This window comes from Chiloscyllium punctatum, chromosome 10 (assembly GCF_047496795.1).
Source record: "Chiloscyllium punctatum isolate Juve2018m chromosome 10, sChiPun1.3, whole genome shotgun sequence".
Classification (NCBI taxonomy): domain Eukaryota; kingdom Metazoa; phylum Chordata; class Chondrichthyes; order Orectolobiformes; family Hemiscylliidae; genus Chiloscyllium; species Chiloscyllium punctatum.
In genome coordinates, this window is record NC_092748.1 from 70,210,507 (window position 1) to 70,234,566 (window position 24,060).

The 24,060-nt window shown below is 40.1% G+C and overlaps 1 protein-coding gene across 1 annotated transcript in view; it reads right to left on the bottom strand.

Annotated features, from left to right (window-relative positions):
* The window catches only part of LOC140482271 (adenylate cyclase type 10-like), a 112,858-nt gene that overhangs the window by 30,929 nt on the left and 57,869 nt on the right, over positions 1–24,060 (bottom strand). The window contains exons 13-16 of the mRNA XM_072579462.1: positions 18,393–18,564; positions 17,674–17,866; positions 4,522–4,608; positions 1,363–1,643 (exon numbers count right to left, since the gene is read on the bottom strand). Of these exons, the coding sequence (XP_072435563.1) occupies positions 1,363–1,643; positions 4,522–4,608; positions 17,674–17,866; positions 18,393–18,564 (733 nt within the window). The remainder of the gene's footprint in view (positions 1–1,362; positions 1,644–4,521; positions 4,609–17,673; positions 17,867–18,392; positions 18,565–24,060) is intronic.

The following is a 24,060-nucleotide window of genomic DNA, read 5'->3' on the forward strand; positions in this document are numbered from 1 at the left end:
CTGGTGACTTCAAAAAGCTTAGCATAATTTGATGGTCATCTCATTATTGGATGGGCATTCTCTTCCAACTCATGCCTGTTATCTTTCTGACTTGTCTTTGAATGTCAGCCTTGAGCCAGCTCTTGACAGGTGACAAAAACAGAAATTGCTGGAAAGGCTCAGCAGGTCAGGCAGTACATGTGCAGAGAAATCAGAATTAATATTTTGGGTCCAGCGACCCTTCCTTAGAACGCCAGTATTGTCTGGGGAGTTTGAGTTGTTCTGGTTTGCAATGAAGCTTGTTTGCTTTTCTTCTAGGTGGTCACATATTTCAGGATGCATGAAGATTTTCCAGGTTTGCTGTAATCAGCACCGTGATTCCACTCTTCATCAGACCCCTTTAGGGCTGAGACATTGATCTTCTTCCTCTTGGATACCTACACTTTGCGATGTTGTTCACCACTCAAACTAGTTGATGATCTGTTCAGCAGGCATCAGCTCCCAAGATAGACTGAGTAATCCACTGGGACAGATTTTATGCTGGCCAGACATTATACAAGCATATGAGAGTTGTGCACAGAGACCCTGTAGAATTTCATTGTGGCAGACTTCCAAGGAATTGCCTGGGAAACTGAATTATCTGATGGCAATTCCACTAAGCCTGGAACCCTGTGAAAATCTCCATGAAAACTAGAGACTTTGGATGGTTCTTATAAAATTAAGCAAAATGGTTACTTAGGAAAGGTCAGGCTATTAAATGCATAGTCCGACTCCTGAGTAACTGTTTAACAGATCTCACTCATAACCCTGAAACTAATAGACCCCTTACACACCCAGACTCCTGGAACATGAAACAAACCCCCATTCCCTGGCCCTATCTCACAGTGCTCAAAATACCCAGCCTGGCACTCGATACCAATTCCTCTCCCCACTCCACATCCACACCTTGACCAAACACAATCACACTCCTGGACCTGACACCCCCAGCCTGAGAGCGAGTTCCCAAAACATCATCCCTGTTACCTAACCCTTTCCATTCAGAGACTAGATATGGCACTCTGCCACCCCTACCCCGGGACCTGATGGCCACCCCCAGCCTTGGGCATGACCCCCCAACCCGTACCCTCCCCACTGACACAGCCGGCCCCATTCTCCTTTCCTCCAACAGGATCAAACCTGAGCCCACTGGATCTGGCCTGCCGGAGATATTAAATTAGTGATAGTAAAGGGCATTATGAAATTTTTACACTTTCATTAAACCTTGAAGACAAACAAGTTGATGCTGTAAATGTTGATTAACAGATTCTATCTGATTTTGAGAATCACTTTATGTGAATATTTATATTGTGAAATTTATATACCACAGTTAGACTTTGTACTTACGTCTCCAGCTCTCGTGGAATGCTAATGACTCCAAGGATCTGGCAGGCAAGTGGACGGATTATACTTGGATCCAAGCCTGAAAGCTTGACATAGAGAGTTCTTTGGCTCCTCATGACCATTATAGCAGCTTGACAGGGTGGCTTTTCTACAGTAAATGGTCTCAGCGCCATAACCATGAACAAAGGAAGACTAGCACGCATTTGCAAGATAAGTTCCCATGATGGTGTATCAATGTATTGAACCTGATCAATGACTAGTAGACCTGTATCTGTCGCAACACTCTGTAGCATGCCAAACACATTAGAAATATTAGTGATAAAAATCTTAACTGAATGACGTACAAAAACATAATCAAGTTATACAGATATTAGCTAATTTAAATGAAAGAAACATTATTTGAGATGTTATTGATCTTCTATTGGAATAACTTAATCAAACTTCAAAATACAACTTCCGCTTCAATTAACTCTGAGGTTGAATTTTACATAGAGGGAGTTGGGCAGCTATTTAAAATCTGTCTGACTTTTAATTGCATCAAGATGAGATCCTATCCAATTTGATTCAAGATCCTTCCTCAGATTGCAGCTGTCACTCAAAGTGCGAGTGGCCGTTTGGTTCCAGCAGCGCTACTAGTGGCCAAGGCTGAGACTATGTTGGGCCTCAAAGCTGAAGAGACATTGGAAGTAGGAGGTCATGAATGATAGCATGCAGGATTGGGAGGAAAGACAGTGGGAGAGAGAGGGAGGCAATATTTTTGGGATCCCTCTGATAGACGCAGGATATCCAGTCGGGGACATGAAGCCCGTCACCAGCCCAGCAACACTGTACCACGGACTTCTCTGCTCTGGCTAAATCTCATCTGTTGGGAGAGTTGGTCCTTCGGTAGGTAACAATTTCCCTCACCACAGTTAAGATGTCCACATGCATGAGTGGAGGCAGACAATTGGCATGGTGCTGCTGTGGTGGCTCAAACATTTACTTTATCCTAGCTATATTGCTCATGGGGGAGCATAAAATTGTGGCCAAACAATTCTGGCAGTATGAAGAACTCAGTATCACACAGTATTTATACGCTTGTTATCCCAACATATTCTAACCTGCCTTTGATCGTTTATATTTATAGCTGCATTAATGCATATACCTACAGAGTTAAAGTGAACGCGTTTAGAAGTATGTCACTAGAGGCAGGTACATTAACAACATTTAAAAAGCATTTCTTTAAATACATAGACAGGAAAGGATTAGAAGGATATGGGCCAAGTGCAGGGAAATAGGGTTAGTGTTGAAGGACATTTTGGTCGGCATGGACCAGTTTGGGCGAAAGAGCCTGTCTCGTGTTGTAGGACTCTATGACTCTATTTAACTTGGTTTTTGGAGGGTTTAAATTTAAACTAACTAGGTTAGGTTAGTTTCTTCAGACTATGTTTTGAAACCAGTACAGAAGAGAATAGATGACTGAAGCACTCTGAAGGAAGATTTGACGAAATTTGTTTATAATGTGGGTTTTTACGATGAGGGGGGAAACATGTTAATCAATTTGCTTAGCAGAAGCTAGGATGAGCACTTTTAAAATTTATTTTTAGTAAAAAGCTTTCAGTTAACAGTATATATTACCTCAGTATAAAATGTATAGTTTCCAAAAACTTCCAGATCAGGAATGTTTATTTGGAACTTTGCAGATTATTAAAGGACTAACAAAGCCTAAACCATCAGTCATGGTTGTAATCAAAGGAAATGGCCTTGCAACTCATGGGATTGGGACTAAGAATAAATAGTCAAGTTAAACATTCAGATTTGATGGAGAAGAAAACTTTATTTGGAATCTTGAGTAACTCTAACATGAATGATGTCAGGAATTAGATGGGTCTTTCTTTGTATTTGGAAATTTTTCAAGATTTGTTATATTTGGATAGCTTAGTTTGCTTTATTTATTTATTCTCTTGTGTAAGAAACCTCTGTTCTATTGTTAAAATTAAATCTGCGACCTTATGTGTTTACGTTTAAGTTAAAGATGACCATGGAATGGAATGAAATGAAAATGAAACAGAAGTGTGTTATATGATTTATCCAGCCAAATTTCATTATGGAATCTGACTTGTCCTGCAGTAACACTCCATTCCTTCATTGTCACTGAGTCAAAAGCCTAGAACTTCCTACCTCATAGCATTATTGGATTATCTTCATTGCATAGATCACAACTGTCCAAAGTGAGGATGAGCACTTTCTTAAGACCAACCAAGGTTCGGCAATAAATGTTTGCCTGGCCAGCAATAATTCCATCTCAAGAATGAACATATTTACAAATGATTATGCCAGGAGGACACCACAGTGACAAATTCAGACCAGACCAACCCACCTAAATAATTAAGCTACTTCATAAGTTTTAAATTATTAATTACACTGCATTAAATATATAGAAGTTATTGATAACGATTAATTATAGATGTAAATAATTGCAAGAACGCTACATGTTAAGGTTTTGCACTGTAATTTGTCCAGATCAATATAACAAAGACTTATATCACTTTATCATATATTGTGTTCATATTCAAATTCTTGCAAATTTTCAGGTAATCTTATTTTAATCATTCCACTATAATACTGTTTATTAATCATTCAAAACATTCAATATGTTAAGAAACAGTATGAGGCCCGATTCTAACCAGCAATAAATACCAAAAAAAAATCCACTTTCTCCCAGAGTTACACACAAGGAACTCAAATGCATAGTGAGTTGAGGTACGTACTGTGCTCATTTGTGGGTGGCACAGTGGCACAGTGGTTAGCACTGCTGCCTTACAGCGCCCGGGACACGGGTTCAATTCCTGCCTCAGGTGACTGACTGTGTGGAGTTTGCATGTTCTCCCTGTGTCTGCATGGGTTTCCTCCGGGTGCTCTGGTTTCCTCCCACAGTCCAAAGATGTGCAGGTCAGGTGAATTGGCCATGCTAAATTGCCCGTAGTTTTAGGTAAGGGGTAAATGTAGGGGCATGGGTGGGTTGCGCTTCGGTGGGTCAGTGTGGACTTGTTGGGCCGAAAGGCCTGTTTCCACGCTGTAATGTAATCTAAAAAAAATTTTGTACCTGGCTTCAGATGCTTTTTTTTTTATTTACATGCTGATTAGAACTGGGTTCCAGAAAAGTAGTCAAAATGTTGTTACCTGCTTGATTATTGCAATCACATAATTTCTAAATGCCCTGTGCTTGGTCCTACTGTCCATGAGTGAGACTTTTTCTGAAACGGGAAACTGAAAGACAAAAATTAGTATGTTGTGGATGTTTTCTAAAAATGCCTAATTGCTTTCCAACTCTTCTACAGTCATCTATTTCTTGCTGGGATACACTTCCAAAGGTCTGAGGTGCTTCAGGTACCTGGTCCAAAGTCCCGTTTTGCCTGTGTGAACGTAGAAACTGATTGCAGATTGGTTACTTGACAATCGAAGTTAAAAATCACACAGCACTATGTTATAGTCCAACAGTTTTATTTGGAAGTACAAGCTTTCGAAGCACTGCTCCTTCATCGGGAAGCTCGTGGAGTAGGATCATAGGACACAGAATTTATAGCAAATATCACAGTGTCATACACTGATGCAATATATTGAACAAACATAGATTGCTGTTAAGTCTTTCATCTTTTAGAATGGGCTGCAGGTTTCAATTCATTAATATTTAAATCCCAAAACTTCTTTCAAGTCACATTCCCAAGATAACATAAGGTTTTACAAAAAAAGGTGACACCTCAACTCAGACAAAGCATTAAAGGTATGAGGTTAGAGTATGTATGTATTCCAGTCTTGAGTCAGACTACTTCTATTTCCAAAGTATAAAATTTCACATGGATTACATTAAAAAAAAAGACTGCCTACAGATTGTGTGCTTTTTGAACAAAATAGAATGCATCTGCTAATATAATTCTGCAAATGCAAATTCACCCCATAGACTTATATGTGTGTGTGTGCGTGTATGCATGTGAGGCAGTGCAAGAGTGTGAGTGAGAGTATGTGTATGTGTATGCATGCTTGATTGAGTATGTTGTGAGTGTGTATATGCCTGTGAGAGCGTGTGCGCATGGGTGTGAATGTGAGGTATGTGTGTGCCTTAGAGAGAGCATGTGTATGAGAGAGAGTCAGCATGAGTGTGTGAGTATGCTTACTTGTCTGTGTGTGAGACTATAGTGTACTGGGGTGACCTGTAGTGTGACATGAACCCAAGGTCCCGGTTGAGGCCATCCACATGTGTACAGAACTTGACTATATGCGCGCGCACGCACACACACTCTCCCTCACATGCATACATATAAGTCTATGGAGTGAATTTGCATTTACAGAATTGTATTAGCAGATACTTTTGATTTTGTTCAAAAAGCTCACAATCTGTAGGCAGTCATTCTTTTTTTATAATCCATGCGACGTTTTATAAATTCCTACTTTGGAAATAGAAACAGTTTGATTCAAGATTGGAATACGTATAGACTCTAACCTCACACCTTTAATGCATTGTCTGAGCTGAGATGTCACCTTTAATTTTATAAAACCTTCAGTTATCTTGGGAATGTGACTTGAAAGATGTTCTGGGATTTACGTATAAATGAATCGAAACCTGCAGCCAATTCTAAAAGATGAAAGACTTAACAGCAATTTAGGTTTGTTCAATACATTACATCAGTGTATGACATAATGATGTTTTTGCTATAAATTCTGTGTCCTATGCTCCTGCTCTACTAGCTACCTGATGAAGGAGCAGCGGTCCGAAAACTAGTGCTTCCAAATAAACCTGTTGGACTATAACCTGGTGTTGTTATGTGATTTTTAACTTTGTCTACCCTAGGCCAACACCAGCACCTCCACAACTTGACAACAAAAATCATTGCAGTTAGATTGATATTGATACTGGCTATGAGGGTGTGATTGGACCAACAATTGAACTAGTTGAATGGCTGAACTAATAATTTAGATGAATGTGATTATACATCTCACTGTATGTGAGAATTTGAATTTCAATCTTAAATATCTCTGAACAATGTGCTGTCAGTACAACAACAATGAAACTGTCAACTGGTTTGCTGATATTGTTTGGAAAGGGTTTCCTTCAATCCTTTGCCTGGTCTGGTCTATATGCAATCCTGATATCTTATCAGTCACAGTACTTGGCTGGCAAACAGTTCTCGATGAGCAAAAAGTTCCTGCAAAGTAATAGCTAGCTAATTTTTTGTCCCATCACAAATTCCATTCTCGAGCTATCACCTTAACCTTCTTCCAGGTCACTCTCTGTGGTTGAACTCGTCAATTTGGGATTTGACTGTGATGAGCTTCTAAACACGCGCATTCCAGCAACAAGACTGCTGCCTCTCACCTCCAAAGCATTGTCTGTTTTCATATCTGTCAGCTCCTTAACTGCTGAAAGTCTTATTCACATCTTTTCTATGACTATTCCAATATTCTCCTGCCCAGCCTTCTAACTTCTGCCCTCTATAAATTCCAGTCATTACAAGCTCTGCTGTTGAACTTGAACTAAGATCTGTTAACCTCCTAGCAAGTGCTCACTTGGCCTTCAGTGATTCCTGATCAGGAAATGCTTTGATTTAAAATTTTGTACGCTTGCTTTCAAATCTTTCTGTCATGTCATCCATTCCTCTCTCTCTAGCTGCCTTGAACTCTTAGAGTCAGAGAGAGTCATAGAGGTGTACAGCATGGAAACATACCCTTCGGTCCAACCTGTCTATGCCGACCAGTTATCCTAAACTAATCTAGTCCCATTTTCCAGCACTTGGCCCTTATCCCTCTAAACCCTTCCTATTCATATACCCATCCAGATGCTGGATCTTGTAATTGTACCAGCCTCTGCCACTTCCTCTAGCAGCTCATTCCATACATGCCCCACCCTTTGTGTGAAAACGTTGCACCTTAGGTCCCATTTAAATCTTTCCCCTCTCACCCTAAACTTGTCTATTTACCCTATCGATGCCCCTCATGATTTTATAAACTTCTATGAGGTCACCCCTCAGCCTCCGACACTCCAGGGAAAATAGCCCCAGCCTGTTCAGCCTCTCCATACAGCTCAAACTCTCCAACCATGGCAACATCCTTGTAAATCTTTTCTGAACCCTTTCACGTTTCACAACATCCTTCCGATAGGAGGAAGATCAAAATTGCACGCAGTGTTCCAAAAGTGGCCTAAACAATGTAGTGTACAGCTGCAACATGACCTCCCAACTCCTATACTCAATGCTCTGACCAATCAAGGAAAGCATACCAAATGCCTTCTTCACTATCCTGTGGAACTATGAACCTGCACTCCAAGGTCTCTTTGTTCAGCAACATTTCCTAGGACCTCACCATTAAGTGTATAAGTCCTGTGCTGATTTGCCTTTCCAAAATGCAGCACCTTACATTTATCTAAATTAAATTCCATCTGCCACTCCTCAGCCCACTACCCCAATTGATCGAGATCCCATTGTACTCTGAGATAACCTTTTTTGCTGTCCATTACACCTCCAGTTTTGGTGTCATCTGTGAATTTACTAACTATACCTCCTATGTTCATATCCAAATCATTGATAGAAATGATGAAATGCAGTGGACCCAGCACCAGTCCTTGTGGCCTCCAGTCGTAAAAACAACCCTCCACTACCAGCTGTCTGCCCTCATCAATGCTCTTCGTTACTTCTTCAAAAAAGTCAATCAATTTAGTGAGACATGATTTCCTACGCACAAAACCATGCTGACTATCCCTAATCAGTCCTTGCCTATCCAAATACATGTAAATGTTGTCCCTCAAGATTCCCTCTAACTACTTGCCCACCACTGATGTGAGACTCACTGGTCTATAGGCCCCTGGCTTTTCCTTACCACCTTTCTTAAATAGTGGCACTATGTTAGCCAACCTCCAGTCTTCCAGAACCTCATCTGTGACTATCGATGATACAAATATCTCAGCAGGGGCTCATCAATCATTTCCCTAGCTTCCCACATAGTTCTAGGATACACCTGATCAGGTATTGGGGATTTATCCACTTTTATGCATTTAAGACATCCAGCACTGCCTCCTCTGTAATAAAGACATTTTTCAACATGTCACCATCTATTTCCCCATATTCTGTATCTTCCATAGCCTTCTCTACAGTAAACACTAATGCACAAAACTCGTTTAAATGTCTACTCCATCTCCTACGGTCCAACACATAGGGTGCCTTGCTGATCTTTGAGGGGTCCTATTCTCTCTCTAGTTACAATTTTGTCCTTAACATATTTACAAAATCCCTTTGGATCCTCCTTAACTCGATTTGCCAAAGCTATCTCATGCATCCTTTTTGCCCTCCTGATTTCCCTCTTCAGTATCCTCCTACTGTCTCTATACTCTTCTAAGGATTCATTCAATCTCTGCTTTCTGTACCAGACATATGATTCCTTCTTTTCTTGACCAAAACCTCAATTTCTCTAGTCATCCAGTATTCCCTATACCTACCATCCTTACCCCTCACCCTAACAGGAACATACTGTGTCTGGACTCTCGTTGAACTCTACTACTTTCAGATCAAATTCTAGTATCTTGTTCATCTCTAATTTTAATCTGCCATTTGTTGGCCTTTCCTAAAAATCCTTGGCTTTAAGCTTTGAAATTTCTTTACTAAATCCCTGTGCCTCTAGCTTTCTACTTCCTTTAAGGCATTCCTTGAAATATATCTCCATGACTAAGTCTCAATGACTAATTTGTTGTAATATCTCCTTGTGTGGTTTTGCGTCAGTTCGTTACTGATGCTAATATGAAACACCTCGTGATATCTTGATTATTTTAGATGTCCATCATAAATGCAAGTTTGTGTCACTATGGATATGGCAGTGATTATTACTCAATAATGAGCTTGGATACAAAGACAGGTAGCATTAGAAATAGAAAAAGATATTTGGGGAAGAAACATCCAAGTGAACACGTCTCGGGTGTGGCAGCACATGCTTTTCTCCATGGACAGGTTGGCAATCCTTACGGAGAACTACGTTCAGCAGACTATTCATTGGAAGTATAATATGCGCATTGACCTACATTATATCAGATTGGTCATGAGTTCTGTTGCAGCATTCCTTATTCACTTCTTAGTTACTCTTTGCTGTTTTTTATATTGTGGATTAGAGTGGTGCTGGAAAAGCACAGCAGTTCAGGCAGCATCTGAGGAGCAGGAAAATCAACGCTTCAGGCAAAAGCCCTTCATCAGGAATAGAGGCAGAGTGCCTGTAGGGTGGAGAGATAAATGAGAGGAGGGTGGGGCTAGGGAGAAAGTAGCATAGAGTACAATCGGTGAATGGGGGTGGGGATGAAGTTGATAGGTCAGGGAGGAGGGTAAAGGAAGGTAGCAAAAAGTACCAGTTCCACCACAGAACACACCTCCTTCTTTAGAGACCGCAATTTAGAACGGCTTTTAGAAAAAAAGGGACTACCTTTGTGACACTTCCCCCCTTTAAAAAATGAACCTTCAATACCAAAAGATGGTTTCATTTTTAACCATTCAAAACCCCGGTTAGTAGTTTAAACACACATATACACTGTGCTAATGATAAACATGCAACATCAGAGGCTGTAGGGTGACCTTATAGAGGTTTACAAAATTATGAGGGGCATGGATAAGATAAATAGGCAAAGTCTTTTCCCTGGGGTTGGGGAGTCCAGAACTATAGGGCATAGGTTTAGGGTGAGATTGGAAAGATATAAAAGAGACCTAAGGGGCAACTTTTCCACGCAGAGGGTGGTACATGTATGGAATGAGCTGCCAGAGGATGTGGTGGAGGCTGGTACAATTGCAACACTTAAGAGGCATTTGGATGGGTATATGAATAGGAAGGGTTTGGAGGGATATGGGCCGGGTGCTGGCAGGTGGGACTAGATTGGGTTGGGATATCTGGTCGGCATGGACGGGTTTGATCGAAGGGTCTGTTTCCATGCTGTACATCTCTATGACTCTATGCGCAACCACAAGCATATTCAGGCCACAGTACACCCAATACTAAACACCTCCTTATCTCATTCAATCTCAATAACATATCGGCAATCTCATTTTCCCAACCTGCCACATGCACAATTATCAAATTGATTGGCTGCAACAACAAGCTCCATCTAAACAGTCTGCGTTGTTGTCCTTAAATTTTTCCACAAATGTCAATGGGTTGTGACCAGTGTATTCGATTGTCTCAGATGCATTGCTGATAACATAAACACTGAAATGTTGCAATGCCAACACCAAGCTTCAAGACTCTTTCTGCACTTTTGAATATTTCTGTTGTTAAGCATTCATCTTCCTGGAAAAAAAACCCGATGGGTCTTTCTATTCCCTCGTCATCCTCCTGCAGGAGCACCACATTGACACCCACATCACTGGCAGTATAGCCACCTTGAAAGGCTTCGTGTAATATGCTGTGGCTATTACTGGGGCAGTGGTTAACACAGTTTTTAGGCTGTCAAATGCTTCTTGACAGTTCGCTGTCCACTGAAACTTCTTGCCCTTCTTTAACAATTCGGTGAGTGGAGCAGGCACACTGCTAAAGTTTGGTACAAACCTTCGGTAAAATCCACTCAACCCTAGGAACCGTAGTACTGCTTTTTTCATCGACTGTGTGGGACATTCCCCAATTACTTTTGTTTTGGCATCTTGTGGGGCCATTTGTCCAAGTCCCACAACATGGCCCAGGAAGGTGATTTGGGCTTTGGCAAATTCACTTTTAGCTAGGTTTACCACCAAGCCTGCCTTCCGAAGTCAATTGAACAAGTCCGATAATTGCTGTAAATGTTCCTTCCATGAGTGACTAAAAATCTCCAGGTCATCAATATAAACCGCACAGTTGGGTAATCTGGCAATGACTTTACTAGTCAGTCTCTGAAATGTGGCTGGAGCATTTTTCATACCAAATGGCATGACTTTGAACTGATATAGTCCATTTGGCCTTATGAAAGCTGAAATTGTCTTTGCTCTCTCTGACAGAGGTACTTGCCAGTAGCCTCTGAGCAAGACCAACTTAGAAATGTAAGTTGCTTGTCCCACTTTTTCGACACAGTCCTCCAACCATGTAATTGGATATGTATCAGTCTTTGTAACAGCATAGACTTTGCAATAGTCCACACATAACCGTTGGGCACCATCTGGCTTTGGCACCATGACTATGGGTGAGCTCCAGTCACTGTAACTCACTTTGATTGTGCCATCTTGGTGCATGCACTCTATCTCCTTCTGAACCTGTGCCAACTTTAGAGGGTTATGTGTACAAGGCTGTTGCTTAATCGGAACAGCATCTCCTAAATCGACATCATGCACAATTAAGTTAGTATTTCCCCTTTTATTTCTGTATATCTCCCCATGTGATAGTAATAACTTTTATAGGTCATTTCAATTTTCTTGTGGAAGGTAACTCAGCAAGTTATCCCAATGTTTGACAACTTCCTCATTGTCCAATTTGATTTAAGGAATGTCCAATTCAGAATCCTCAGAACTTGGTTCTTCCTTCGGTGCTGTAATCATTGACACCTTCTCTTCTTGCTTTCCTTCCCTATCAAAACATCTTTTGAGCATATTCACATGACACACTGTGAGATTTCTTCCTGTGTGGAGTCCTTATCAAGTAGTTCACCTCAATTTCCTCTCAATTTGATAATGTCCACTAAATCTTGCTTTTAAAGGCTCATCTGTTACTGGAAGTAACAACAATACCTTATGCCCAATTGCAAATTTGTGATTTCTTATCTGCTTCCTATTTCATTGTATGCTGTAATACTTTTAAATGCTTTCTTTCCAACTCTCTAGCTCTATTCAATTGATCTCTAAACTTTAACACATAGTCCAAAAGGGCGGTATCTGAATTCTAACTTATTAATTTCCCCTTAATCAGTTTTAACAATCCTTTTACTTCATGCCCAAAAAATTAATTCAAATGGACTGAATTTGGTCAATTCATTCGGTGCATCTCTGATCGCAAAAAGTACAAACAGAAATCCTGACCATAAGCCCTCAACATGGTATTCAGTGTTTGATGGCATCTCTCCAATGTTCCCTGTGATTCTGGATGATATGCAGTAGATTTGAACTGCTTCATTCCCAAGTTATCCATAACATCCTTGAATAGTTTGGACAGGAAGTTTGAACCTTGATCTGACTGGATACCAATTGGTAGTCCGTAGCTCATTAAAAAAAAGTTAAGTAATTCTTCTCCAACCATTTTAGCTGTGATGTTGCGTAATAGGATTACATCTGAAAATCTCGTCGACACATCCATTATTGTTAATACTTATTCCCTCTTTTTGTTTGAGGTAGGGGACCTACACAATCATTCAAGACTCTTGTGAAGTGTTCGTCAAATGCTGGAAAAGATACTAAAGGTGCAAGTTTTATTACTGCCTGTGGTTTTCTGATTAGCTTACACGAATGACACTTTTGGCAAAATTCAAACATATCTTTGTGTAGTTCAGGCCAGTAAAAATGTCATTATATTTTAGCCTGTGTTTTCTTCACCCCTAAATGACCTCCAAGTGGTAACTCATGCACCACTCGCAACACCTCCTTTCTATAGCGTACTGGCAAAACAATTTGATGAATCTCTGCCCATGTCTCATCTGCTTGAATGTGTGCTGGTCTCCATTTCCTCATTAAGACATTATTTGTTAAGTAATAACACACAGGAATGCATTCACTTTATTTCTTTGTAAATGCCTTTTGATAAAACTGTTTTTACTCATCTTTCTGCTGTAATTCAATCATTTTAGCAGAGCTAAAAAATACTGGCATGTTTACCTATTTTCTCCTTCTCTGTTCCACTTACCTGATCAAAGAAAGTTTCGGGTAACACTACATCAGCTTCCTTATCTGTGCCTTTTGGTCCCTCCTGCTTCAACTTGTGCCTCTGTGATCTTGTGATCACACAATCAGGGAAATTTCCTGGATAAACATTCTCCATTTCTTCAGTTGCCTGCGTCTCCACTGGCTCTTCAACTAGAGTAGGCAGCATGCCTACCAGTGAATCAGCTGTATCATTTGCAAGGACACACTGTATTCCTGGAGCTGAGAGTTTGTCTAGTACTGCTACCACAAATTCTCCACTCTTCTCTGGACTCTCTAGCCTCATTTTACATAATTGAGCACTTTTTGTCTCACCATGAATTCTTATTACCAGTACCTTCTCTGGCAATAGTCTCTCAGGAGCGCATATTTCCTCATCCTTCAGCATTTCAGACTGAGAAATCCTGTGTCCCTTAATATTGTAACCTCCTTACCTGCTACTCCTGACCTATGTAAATAAACTCTCCCCTTGCATGTATATTTTTTAAGCATATCTGGCACTTCTTCCTTAATCAACCTCTGAACATCTTGTATACTCTGAGGCAGCTGTCTAACTTTCCTGGAGTCTAGTCCAACAAAACTTCCAGGCTTGTCTGGTTTTTCGACATCTAGCTATCTCCTAGTCTGCCAACACTGTGATTTTGTGTGGCCCACTTTACTACACTGAAAATATCGGAGCTTTTTGACTTCTATGTCCCCCCTCAAGGGTTTCTTTTTTACCCTGTGGTAAGTTCTCATCACGATCTTCACTGAGATCTACTTTTCCCTTCCCATGTGAGGATTTCTCTTTGCCGCAATTTCTATCCCACATGGATAGAAATTGATTCTCGAAGTCAAACTGTGTTTTATGAACCAGCTCATAATCATCAGCCACTTCAGCTGCTAACCTTGCTGATTTAATTCTCTGCTCTTCCACATCATTTCGCACTACTTCAGGCAATGAATTTTTGAATTCCTCCAAAATAATTACCTCTCTAAGAGCATCATAGGTTTGCTCGATTTTTTAAGCTCTTATCCATCTATTGAAATGACTTTGTTTGACCCTTTCAAATTCAATATAAGTTTGACCATGGTCCCTCCTTATATTCCTGAAACGTTGTCTATCGGCTTCTGGTATAAGGTCATATGCACTTAAAATGGCTTTTTTCATGTCCTCTTACTCCCCTGAGTCCTCCTCTGATAGGGATGTGAATACTTCACTTGCCCTATCTACAAGTTTCGTTTGGATTAACAAAACCCATATTGCCACTGGTCACTGCATTTGTTTAGCCACCTTTTCAAATGAGACAAAAAAGGCTTCCACATCCTTTTCATCAAATGTAGGCAATGCTTGAACATACTTAAACAGTTTCTCATTTGGCTTCTAACCAGCAGGGGCTTGCTCATCCCCACTCTCTTCCTCACTCAGCCTACCCTCAGCCTTTATCTCCAGCCTTTTCAGCTGACTTTTCTTTTAAGTGTCAGTTTTTGAAGTTCAAAAGCGCTCTCTTTTTCTCTGCTCTCTCTTTTTCCCTCTCTCCTGCTGCTCTCTCTTCCCTCTCTTCTGCTTCTAATCGTAACTCAAACGGTTTCATTTCTGCTGCCCTTTCCTTATCTCTTGCCTCCAACTCAAGCTGCTTCATTTGCAGTTGAATTCTTGCCATCTCCAGAGATTCTGATGGTTTCTCCAGCAAGTTTAAATGCTGAGCTACTGCTGTATTTATCTCTCCTTTCCTCAAAGGAGCAGGCAGTTCCAATTCCAGCCTCTCTGCGAATTCTTACAACTTGGTGTTATTCACTTTTTGCAAAACTTCCAAAGTCACCGCATCCACTTCCAGAAAACTTTTGGTAACTGAAAGTTACCCAAGTTTTGTCCACCCAACCAAAACAACACCCGAAATAAAGACACTAGCATCTACCACTCGCTGTTTAAAATCCCGCAAAGAGCCCTCAATCTGTTATGGACTTGGCCAGACCACTCAAAACATTCTTAAGCAGGCAGCCTTAGACCTAACTAAGCAATTTGTTTCAGTAAATGTACAGTAAAAATTACCCAGAGTAAGATAGCTAGGTCGACTACTAGATTTTAAAACAGACAAAAATTTATTCACAATGTTACACAATGAAACACAAAGTACAGAATAAGGAATACCTACAGAACTCAGCCTATCCAACTAGAGTTAATTATACTCTTCCAAATATACACAACAGTCTCAATAAGCAAACTCCCTTTAAAAACCAGTATAAATGGAACATATGCTTATAGGTTGAAGCTGAAGGGCAGAAAAGAGAGAGAGTTTCCACACAACTCGCTGTTGAACTCCCCAGTTCAAGACCAAACTAAAACTGCTCAGCTCAGCTAGCTAAAGAGCTGATCAATCCCCTATCATTATACAGCTCACTTCTAAGCACGACCACTTTGGCCTGAAGTCTCATTTGTTCACATACAAACAAAAGGCCTCTCAAAATCCTTTTCATCTCTGTACCAAACCAGACTGCTCACAGTCCGGCCCGGTTAATTGCCCCCTGAAAAAAATTAAAGACAGAATCTCCTTGAGCCAAGGAATAGCTTTTAGAAAAAAAAGGGACTAGATTTGTGACAAAATACTACCACAAATCCAAAGAAGGAAACATGAGGACAGGTGATTAAAGAGAGTCCACCAGAATCTTATCAGAGCAACTTGGAAACAAAGACAGTGAACCATTTCCTCCTCTGTCATCTGAAGAAAATTATAGCATTGTATTATCCTCCTCACTGAAATCATTTGATTTCATGCAGGATTTGACTCAAAGTTTTGATCTCCCCGGTGTCTAGTTTAATGAATTTATAGAACATGGGCAGTCTTTTTTTTAATGTTCGGTTGCTACCACAACTTATATCACAGCTGCAATATTTATGGAAACCTTATTGTTAACACATAAGTTGTTTTTATCAAGAAAGTATTGTACTAAAAAATAGTTCATAAAAATATTGTAAAAATTATGTTAAATATTTCCATGCATGTGAATGTGATATTGTACGCACCTGGGTTATGCATAAACTATACTTATAATTATATCATTGTTCTGACTGTTAACAAAAACAAATTATGATGATTATTCATTAATCTTTGGAACAAGTAATCAAATAAGTATCAAATTTATGGGTGTTTTGTAAACAACTAAGATATTAATAAATAGATAAAAACAGATTGTACTGTTATACACTTCTGTCCAAGCAAGCGGTTATGGAACTTCTTAGTTAAATGCATCTTGAACTATCCTACTTATGATTGCATACCACAACAATTTAAATAGATCATGCTTGTGTGAACTAAACAACCAATTTAGCTGCATTAACCATTGATTACAGCTTACAAAGCTGCCTTCCTTTTCCATCATAGCATATCATAGTTGTATTTATCAGTCTCAATTTGTTACTGCACAAATGAATGTTTTACCTAATGAATGACAAAAATAAATAGCAGCCATGCCAGAGTTTTAGTTTAATACTTTACAACATATGGGTGGCACAGTGGTGAGCACTGCTGCCTCACAGTGCCAGAGACCTGGGTTCAATTCCCACCTCAGGCAACTGTCTGTGTGGAGTTTGCACATTCTCCCCATGTCTGTGTGGATTTCCTTCCACAGTCCAAAAATGTACAGATTAGGTAAATTGGCCATAGTGTTAGGGGGATGGGTTGCTCTTCGGAGGGTTGGTGTGGACTTGTTGGGCCGAAGGGCCTGTTTCCACATTGTAAGTAATCTAATATATACCATACATGTTGATCTATTTTTAGAGAAATTTCTTCAAAAGTTGACTTACATGGAATTATCTATGATAATAATGCTGGGATGAACATAATGAATTGAGTTTTGCTTCCATTAGTTAGTTGTTAATAATGTAGGAATGAATTGCAAACAGGTTTTTCATGGGCAAGTTCTGGCTCTGTTGAGATTGCAGGGAATTACCTGATTTGAAGCAAGTGGCAGCTGAAGTATAATCAACTGGAAAATCTAAAGAAATGCAGGAATCCATCTAAAGAGGTGAGGTATCCATTAATGAAAGTAATACATACTTTCTCTAGGTCATTATGTCTAAGCATTAATCATTGGCTGTGTACAACCTGCAACGGTATTCTGTTAAGTTTCTCTGCGAACATGTTTATTATTGGTGTCCAATATCATTGATTATATAATCAAGAAATAATGTTGTCAACAGTGATTAATTTTTGCAAATTGTTCATGGATAATTAAAGGACATTGAGTAAAATTGAGTCTTTCTACATTTCATGTTCAGAAAGTGGCACTGGTTTGCCAGCTTTTCATGTTTATATTACTAAAATTATTTATTCAATCCTGACACAGAAGTGGAATCCCTAAATGGCATTTGCAGCTCTGTATTCTGATAAGAGGACTATTTTAGTAGAGCAATTTCAAGGACAGTACACAGCTATTGATCTTCTCAGTCCTCAACTACAATCATAAATGTAAAAACACATTTGGTTAATTATTACAAATGAAAGATTAGTTGTTTCAGTACCTTTACAAAAAGAAGTTCATTTAAAAGGCATAGATCTTCTATTAATTCATGTTTTGTTATCTTGGTAAGTAAAACCCTTTCTCGTTCTACATAACTTTTGCAGTGGTTCACCTGCAGTAGCAGAGCCATCATAGTTTGGATAGTATAATAGGGCTCTGTGATATCCATTTTCCCCAGTTCGAATGGTATGACTCTGCATCAGAGATAAAATCAAAAACTGACTATTAACATTTCATTATAGCTTGATGCAGAAAGGACATCCATTCCCTTATTTACAGAATCTGAAAGGGTAATTTTAATTGACACCAAATTGTGAGAGGGTAGATGCCACAATAACTATAGTTGGCATCTCTTTCCTATCATCAATGTGCTTTTACTGTACTGCTTTTATCCCTGTATCTCAGCTACATCTTATTGCCCAATTAACTGCCAGAAACAGCTTTAGAAAATAAATACAGCATAATTATTGGGAAACCAAAATAATTACTTGCAATAATTAAGGGCATAAGGAACAGGACCAGGAGTATCTCCTTGACCATTTAGCTCCTTGGTCTTGCTTCACCACTCATAAGATTGCAGCTGATCTAACTGTGTCCTAAACTTCACTTTCCTACCCCAATTTCTGGGGTGTTCTTTAGCTGATATGAATAAACTACTGATTTATTATTTAATATACTTTGGTCTAAATATAATTACAAAATTATAATTAAAGTACATACCTCATCCCTTCTGCTTGTGATGTGTGGATAATTTCAGCTAGTAGTCTGCTTTTTCCATACCCAACCATTCCCTCAAACATAATAACCTGGCAACAGTCAGCAGAACGACGGGCTTTTAAAGAGCTAAACCTTTTCAGGGCCTTTTGAAAAATCTTCATCTCTTTGTCACGGCCTTAAAAAAAATCAAATCAAATACACACAAATTGATCTCGAGGTCCAACTTAAAAACTGGAAATTAACTGTCCTATTTTCTAATTACTCATTACCAAGAATTTCCTGAGAACGTATCCCACTCTACCACTTTACCTTTTTGGAAGTTTGACAGAAACACGACTTTTGTGAACAAATGGGATTTCTGCGAAGTCAAGGCAATTGAATGAAAAGTATCCCAAGAAATTAACTGCAGATAAAGTGTTAATATCAACCTAGTGTCATAGAGAAGCCAATATATTTGTAAATATTTCCCTCTGTTGCTGTTAATGTTTTTCATCATGTATTTAATTCAACAAAAATGAATAAAATACATAATTGGGCCAATCATTTGGCATGAATTCAATTAAATTAGACATGGTGGTATGAATAAACATTTTAAACATCAACAGGATGCTCACTCAGGCCTGGAGATGACACAGAGAAAAAATCTTAGCTTCACAGGATTGATTTGAGATTGGAAAAGCTTGGGTTTTCAAACGTGAAGGAAGGTAAATGACAGGTGACTTAAGAACAAAAAGGAACATTCTGGAGTACCTCACTGGTACCCTGGAGAAATGTTCTGCTATCCGGATGATTCTGGAAGAGCTCTGTAGAAGTCGACTGAGCATGTGAAGTATGTTGCAGGCTACACAACTCGCCTTTATGAAATAATAGTCAATGCCAGCATCTATTAAACAAGAAGCTGAGAAAGAGAAGGTATGTGGAGAAGAAGAGGTAAGTGTGCAAGAGGAAGTCAAGCAAGAAGAAGACAAATGGAGGCTACAATTTTGATAAGCCTACCTTGGGTTACGTTCTGTGATTAAATAATTCATGACCGGTACATTTACCTCAACCACACCTTCCCTTTTTGCCAATTCCTCCACAGCATATAGGCATTGCTGACTAGGCCAGGGGGCAGTTAAAAGTCAACCAGATTACTATAAGTCTGCAGACTCATGTAGGTCAAAGCAGGTAATGGCAGCAGATTTACCTCCCTGTTGGTATTCCAATAACAGGGCTAGAAGTTGGAATGGTATGACAATAGGTTGGTAATACAAGAATTGCTATCTGCTGAGGCAATGCTAGGTGCTGAACCACCCTAGGAACCCTGTTGAACAGTAGTATTCACAGTCACAATGGTTGCAGTCTGAGCTCTCGGAACAATGATGGAAGCTGTTTGTGCTGCAATGAAAGCTTAGATATCATCCATCACAGGCTGTGGGTTCCACAGGTATGCAGACATGTTGGAAGAATGCACTCCAATGTCTGATCAAGGGTTAGTACCCAGTCAATGCAAGACTTCCCTATTGCCCTTGGGATTGCAAGCGGGTTTTCTAACAAGCTTTCCAGTTCTCATTAGCCTGCTTTTGTAGCAGGCCCCTTCAAAATCCTTCTCTGACTCACCTTCAGCAGACAAACATGTGACCTCGATTTCTGGCATCTGGTCTGTCCTTTCCTTCTGCTCTGATTCGTGCACACTTGTGCCCCCTCTCTCACCCAAGTGGATCCTGCCTCTATCCTAGCAACTAAAATACAGAGTGTCAGTTCTGAATTGGTGGCTGAGAATGCAGAATTGAATGATGTCACTTCACCTTCACTGCTATCCTTCCTGTCCTATGTTGCCTGGGAAGGTAATTACTTTGGGGTATCTGAAATGAGAAAGGAACAAGAGGGATAAGAAAAACGATGTGCATGCTAACACCATCTGCAGCTTGTGAGAAAGAGGAAACTGTGGGGTGATGGAAGAAGGATTAGTTACAGAGACACCCTCATTATCAATCTCTCCAGTGCCGACAGTGCCTGCAGTTGCAGTGAATCCCTTCCCATGACGGCCAGCATGGTCTCCTTCACTGTGCTTATTCATGCAGGTGCGCTTTCCCTCCTCCAGTTTATGCTGTTGCCACCTGTTATATGCCACCTTCGCCCCCTGTAAAGAAGGATGTGTGGCAGTGAATGTCCTCCAATATATTTTTGATGCTGACACTGTCATGAGTAAAAAGTTGCCAATACAAGTGCAGCAATGATAGTGTCTCTATCCCTGGACCCGGATTCAAGTCCCACCTGCTCCAGAGGTGTGTAAGAACATCTCTGAACAGTTTAATGAGAAAAATGAGGTACAAGTGCACTGTGAATTGTGGTAGCGTTATGGTAGGGTTGTCTAAACCTTGTCTTCCTACTACTATGTATCACCCAAAAAGGTAGCATTGTGTATAAGTTATACAAATAAATTACAATGCTTACAATTAAAGGTGATAGGAAATCAGTACTATACCCTTCTACAGCCTACGAAATCTTAGATTGTCTTTGTGAATTATGGCCCATAGTTGCCACTTGTAAGGATGCCTGTTGTTTTCATAAGTAAAATTTTGCCAGTACAAATGCAGCAGTGATAGTGTCTCTACTCCTGGACCCGGATTCAAGTTTCACCTGCTCCAGAGGGACCCTTGAAGGGCCTCACATTGAGGATACAGACTTTACCTGTGAGCAGACAGAGAAAAACAACTTACTTCATGCACTCTAGGTATGGTGGCAGCCATTTTTCATTCCTTTATGCTGATATGATTCAAAAGAGAGTGGAAGGCAACATAGGTAAAGATTCTGATATAGAATGACAATCTGAACCTGTTAATCAAGCTGACCACCCCCCCATCCCAATCCTTTGTGTCCCATTGTTCGCTGTACCTCCTGTCAACTTTCTCAGTTCTAAGCTTTCTCACATTCCCACCCAAACTTTTTCATATAAGTTTTCATCCCCACATATTACTTGCTGTACTCCAGCCCTCAGTTTAGCAATATCAACTTCCATGATGCACTGACCCCTTGTCAAAGCCAGAATGGTGATGACTGTCAATGGCCACCTCCCTTCCATACTAACCCATGCCCTCCAATGTTCTATTGCCCTTCCACCCTTAGATGTTAAGTTATCCTCCTTCACAATTATTGTCTCCTCTCATTCCCAGCATGTTGTTTCCAAGCACGACAGCTGCCGACCTTAGAAGTGGCTGCTCATAAGGTTCCTTGATAAATAAGTGAACAGACCCCTCGGCCTGGCTCTGACTCCCTCTCCAGGTGTCTTGGAGTGACAGCCCTGACTGAGGACTGAATAGATTCCTGACTGATCTCTGTGTAGCTCCCCAGCAGACTTTCCACGACTCTCATTACATTGGACCCAAAGGACTGACCATGGCCCATTCTCTGGACTGCAATGATATGGAAGTCCTGACCCTAAACACTTCAAACACCAATAGAGCATGTCCAAGCCCCTTGGATAGAGATTGGACGATGCTTTTTATTTACTGGGGTTATATTCCTTGACTGATGACAGTTCCTCAACTTTATTAAGGACTACTCCCCTTAGACTTTGAGACATGGCCATTTGATTAAGTTTGCTGCATAAGCTGCTGACACATGCTGCAGGTGGGACATTGATGTACAGCAGTGCTGTAAAGCTACATGTCAGCCTCTTTGAATGATCATCACTTGCAAACCAGACAGGCCACCTGGCCTTATGTCTCTAATAAAAAGCAAGGCAGGCTGAAGTACTACGAGACTGTAAGTTCTAAATGATGTGACAATATGAAGAAAGGAAAGGCAAGATAGAGCTGCTGAGAGAATCCATGTATGTGCATAGTTAGTGAGCACTAGCTCAGCAAATCAAGAATCCTGAGATGCACTCTACTCTGCTGCATGAAGTGGGTGCCTGTCCCTGGACACAAAGTATCCTGACAGCATCATTACAAGCAAAGTGTCCATGTGCTCTAATATTAAAGTAGTGAACTGTAGTGAACATGAGTGACAGATGTGCCAAGATGGTGTGGCGATGCTGATGCCTCCGTCTGATGCTGATCTCCACGGATGAAGGATGCAAGATGTTGCTGCCCATGGAACAAGCTGGATATGTTGGGAACTGCTGGCTGCAATGGATGCTTGAAAGAGCAAACGTGAGTTTGAGCTGCCAGGTGTCCAATCTGACATTCAAGCCTGAATTGTCACCATTTTCCCTTCACTGTCAAGGAAAATAGCAAACTGCAAGTAAAGGAGGTGATATATTACATAAAATAGGAGGTAAATGCTTGCATATAGACCTGTTGTCGCTTACTAGTGAGATTATTGTTTCGCTCTTCAACTTGGGTGGAAAATTGGACTTCTTTTTCTTAACAGCAATAATCTAATTTCCCGTTTTCATTATATTTTCCCAACTTATGCGACACTTCCCACATTGTTCAGGGGCTGGAAAGATTTGACTCCATAAGTTAACCTTTAGGCATCCATTCCTCTAGCACCCAGCTACTCTGCGGTCCACAGAAAGAGATCTTTTAAGGAGCTTTACAAGTACTGAAGAGTTTTAAAGTATTTCTCTAGAAGCACGCATTTGTTTCTTAATCATTTAAAGATAAACAAATGCTGAGTCTAGCTTCTGGAAAAACATATTTCGCTATATACTGATCAAACATTGATGTGAGCCAATGGATATTTATGCTCAGTAATGGAACAAACCAGAAAGTTCTGAAAATGTCCTATGGTGTGGGTAACTCAAACCCTCTAAATTATTACCAGCAAATAATTTAGAACCTTTTTCAAATTACACAACTACTGTCAAAGTAATCCACAGAAGTTCCAACAAAGGTTCTCCTTGACAGTAGCTGTAAATTTGGTGTCAGACTGGCAAAATCCACAGAAAGTGTAGAACCTTGCCAGAGGAAAAGCATATCGGAAGTCATACATGAATCCCCCATTATTTTTATAGAATTCCTACAGTATGGAAACAGGCCCTTTGGCCCAACAGGTCCACACCAACCCTCCGAAGAGTAACCCACCCAGACCCATTTCCCTACCCTATTATCCTATACTTACCTTTGACCAACGGGCAATTTAGCATGACCAATTCACCTAACCTGCCCATCTTTGGATTGCGGGAAGAAACCCACACAGACACAGGGAGAGTGTGCAAACTCCACACAGACAGTCGCCCGAGGCTGGACTCGAACCCACGTGCCTGGTGCTATGAGGCAGCAGTGCTAACCACTGAGCCATGATTTTCCATTCATTAATTTTCTGAACTCTAACAGACAGAGAAATATGGGAACGTTCTTGCAATTTCTCAGCAAATAGTTGTCAGTAAATAGAATTAAGCAGAAAATGATTGTACCTCAAACACTGGATCTCAATTATTTTTCCAATTACTGTATATAACTGTAAACACTAAGCCCAGTTCATTTACAAGATGACTGTATTGTGACATTCTGAAGTCAATGCATTTTGCAATTTGGTACTTCGAGATTATCCCATCATTTCTTCTGTTTATTTTCAATAATATTTCTTGGAGATCCTAATTTGGTCCTATAAATTAAAAATTTGTATCAATATGAAAATTACAGGGATAGCTTTACCATAAGCTATGGTGGTTGACGCCGCCATTAATATTTTCCTTCTGAACAGTATCAGTAACAAATTATATTCAAAGTATGCATTTGTC